At 41.5% G+C, this 4,066-nt stretch overlaps 1 protein-coding gene across 1 annotated transcript; it reads left to right on the plus strand.

Moving 5' to 3' along the window:
* The first annotated feature begins 2,109 nt into the window (after positions 1-2,109).
* LOC148523973 (olfactory receptor 4P4-like) lies at positions 2,110-3,069 on the plus strand. The gene has a single exon (XM_088472486.1). The coding sequence runs from the start codon at positions 2,110-2,112 to the stop codon at positions 3,067-3,069; it is 960 nt and encodes a 319-aa protein (XP_088328612.1).
* The last annotated feature ends 997 nt before the right edge of the window (positions 3,070-4,066 follow it).

Here is a 4,066-nt window from a genome sequence, read left to right on the forward strand (position 1 = left end):
GAGGTCTGAAAATGGCTGTGCACCGACGCTTCCCATCCAATCTGATGGAGCTTGAGCGGTGCTGCAAAGAGGCATGGGCAAAACTGCCCAAAGATAGGTGTGCCAAGCTTGTGGCATCATATTTAAAAAGACTTGAGGCTGTAATTGCTGCCAAAGGTGCATCAACAAAGTATTGAGCAAAGGCTGTGAATACTTATGTACATGTGATTTCTTCATTGTTTAATTTTTTCATTAAATTATCAAAAATTGCAAAAAAACTTTTTACACGTTGTCATTATGGGGTATTGTGTGTAGAATTTTGAGGACAAAAATTTATTTATTCCATTTTGAAACAAGGCTGTAACATAACAAAATGTGGAGAAAGTGAAACATTGTGAATACTTTCTGGATGCACTGTATATATATATATATATATATATATAATTTATATATATATATATATATATATATATATATATATACACCTAGTGCATGCATGATAATGTACCAGATTAATAACAGCAGTGCATTGTAGAAAATATACAGTAGTCCTGTGCAGTATAATTCAAGTGCACAGTCTGGAGCCTGATCCCTAAAGGAGGGGGTGGGCCATTAGGCAGTGAGGCCAACCGGGGGGGTTTCCCCTGTACCCCTGTGGGCCAGTCTGACCCTGGAGACATCCACAAAACATACATCACAGTCTCTGAAGTTCCCCTTGAAGACACTGAGGTTTTGATAGGAAATTATCATGGGGAAAATGCAGTGCAGCCAACATTACAAAATTCAGCACTGACAGACACATATCAAACAAAATGTTCTAGGGTTCAGGCAAAGGGTACACTAAGGTCCAGGATAACCCCCATTATAACAGGAACATGTTTAGTTACTTTTGTAAGTGGGCAATTCAATTGGACTCGATGTGCTGACAGGCATCGTCACCATGCTCAGCTGCACACGTATCGGCCATATATATGGTAACGGTGCAGGGGAAACCTTGTGGTGCCAGCTGTCAGTATGCGCCATTCCGGAATGTCACATCGTGTCCAATTGATTTCCCCCCTCAGATCGATCCTCATCACTTTCTTCTTTGTATGTTAGCAATGATATTAGTGATACAGGGCTACATTTACAAACGAGTTTCAGCTGTTAAAACTCATCGCACATGAAAAACAACACTTCATCCTATTTAGTAATGCACGTTTAGGGTTTGGGCATAATAGCGCTATTTGTTAGCATTTTATCATGAGAACAAATGGCAACCTTTATTTACTAACGAATGGTAATGATAACTTACCATTGGTTTTCCTTAAATGAACTCGCCAGGTGCTGGCTTCTGATAAACAGCGCTCAGAAGCGCTGTGGTCCGTCCCATCCAATCAGTGTACAGCACCCGGCACACGCCCCCTCTCTCCTCCCTCCCCCCCTGGAGTGTATGGTATCTGGCACCTGACCCTTCTCTCTCTCTCTCTCTCTCTTTCCCCCATAGAGTGCACATCACCCGGCGCCCTCCCTCCATCAGTAGCCGGCGGCCCCCCTTCCACCCTCCCGCAGCAGCACTCGGCTGTCTCCATCCCTACGAGACAGCGGCAGCAGCCTGTCTCTCCATCCCAGTAAACAACACCGTGTGCTGGGCTTGGAAGGAAGGTTGCTGCTGCTGCCAAGCAGGGGTCATAGTCATACAGTGCATCCATGCACTTAGCCGATGGGAAGCCCACACCCTGCCCCACCACTGCACATGCGCTGGACCTAACCCTCACTGCACATGTGCAAAGAATATAAGTTGGAGAAAAAAAAATCATCAGCACTATCTGCATAAGAAAAATAGCACTAACAGGGGCAATCTTCATTAGCGCTCGCACCTAGGATGTGTTTTAATAAATACACATTAAAATATGAAAAATAACGCAGTGAACCATAATGAAAATTATCACTGCAAGTAGAACTCGTTAGCAAATGGAGCCCACAGTATGTTATTCTGTATAAAGAAAAATGAAAACATCATCTTACAGATCACTGACCAGAGCTGTGGAGAAAGTTTATAGAAAAACAAACATTTGCTTTGTCTTCTGAATATACAGGAACATGTACATGTAATCTCAGATGAAACTTGAGTTCAGCAAAAAAGCAAAGATGGATCAGGCTTTCAATGTCAGCACCCGCTTGGTTCTCCTGGGTCTTATAGAGATGGAGGAATTCAAATATATTTACTGCGCCCTTTCTATCATTACATATTTATTTATTATGTTTTTGAGTATTATTATTGTATTTGTGGTTTCGACGGATCAAAGCCTACATGAGCCCATGTACATCCTCATCAGTAAGCTGGTCCTCAATGGAATGCTCGGGAGCTCCACGTTATTCCCAAAGCTGATAGCTGACCTGATCACCTCCTCTAAAACCATCTCCCATGGTGGATGTATTACTCAAACTATGTGTGTTTCAGTCTTTGCTTTTTTTGAAATGACCACGTTTACCCTCATGGCGTATGACCGCTACCTGGCCATCTGTCACCCTCTGCACTACGTCACCCTGATGACCAACGAGAAGGTTATAACGCTCATCACTGGATGCTGCACAGTGTCCTTAATAAGTCTCCTCATAGCAGTTCTCATGACTTGGGCACTTCCTCTTTGTGGGAATAAGATAAATAATATTTTCTGTGATAATATGTCCCTCATTATTCTGTCCTGCTCAGACTCTTCTCTCAGTAAAATCTTTTCAGCTGCTTTGGCCTCCACCTACATAATCGTCACCATCTCAGTCACTGTGTTCTCCTACCTGCAGATATTTGTTGTCTGCCTGAGAGTCTCCAAAGAATCCCGTCAGAAAGCCATCCACACCCTGGTGACCCATCTACTCAACTTCTCTGTCTTTCTATTAGGAGTTTTCTTTATTGTAATCAGATACAGACTGGGTAGCGTAACCCTCCCTATTATGTTCCATGTTCTCTTGTCTGGCGCTGGTCTAGTTTTCCCTCCACTCTTTAACCCCCTGATATACGGGATAAGGACACGTGCCCTAAAGATAAAAGTTATTCACCATTTACAGAAAACAAACATGGGGCCCAAATGGATTAAACAGCAGCTGTGACCTTCACCCACCCAATATCAGTTCTTTAGGTCTGTTATAATAATATTACCCTGAGTTGCTCAATAGTATGTCACTCTGAGTGGAATCTATGACTATATCTGGTCACCTTATTGCAAGTATGAAACATGTGCATGAAATCAGTTCTGTCCTGCAGAACTTTTAGCCAAAATTAAGCTATTTAATGGTTGCCCTGGAATAAATCTGCCTATAAGATCACCATCAGAGATATTTACCACCCAGGCAGTTCTTTGTTTTATTTGTATTTTTGTTGCCCTTTGATTTAACTACTGTACTGTTACAAGAAAAAGAGGGATTCCAACAAATGTGATCCAAATTAAATGGTGCAGCACTGGAACCATGGTGACTGTCACAAATCACCCAAATAATAGTAAACAACAAGAAATGTTCCTGTGCGCTCCAAATGGGAGTAACTCTCATAGAGTATTAACAATGTCCATGGAAATGAAGTTCATAAAGATGTAGCACTGATATTGTCACTGTTTGAAAGATCCACTGATAAATATCCAACTGTAAAATGTATGTAAATCCACAATCCTCAAATAAAAGTCATCATAAGTCTTTTACTCCAGTATTTTTCGTATATATTCCTTATGGGTGGCTTCTCTTTAACGTGGTTGCATGCAAGATAAAAAAGAGAATTGCCACCATAGCATAAAATCTTTTACATTTTATTGGAATGTATAAAATAGACAAATGGATGCGTACCTTTTATGACCTTTTAAGAAAGGTACACATTAACACATATAGGGGTATTAATATGCTCCCCCTATAGAGCGTTACCTTCCTGGTCAGCGTGCGCTCCCAATATATCTTCACCAACGCGTTTCAACCGCAATATGGGTCTTTATCAAGGTGTACATAATACTGGAGTGACTAGGTATTTATAGAATGAAAAAGCCCGCCCTATGGGTTAATTGTGATTACTCACTTTTCTTTAGCAGCATGGAGCTGTCTGTCATCCTGTAAGTGCTGATCG

Source organism: Taudactylus pleione, unplaced genomic scaffold, assembly GCF_031769625.1.
Source record: "Taudactylus pleione unplaced genomic scaffold, aTauple2 ptg000124l, whole genome shotgun sequence".
NCBI lineage: Eukaryota > Metazoa > Chordata > Amphibia > Anura > Myobatrachidae > Taudactylus > Taudactylus pleione.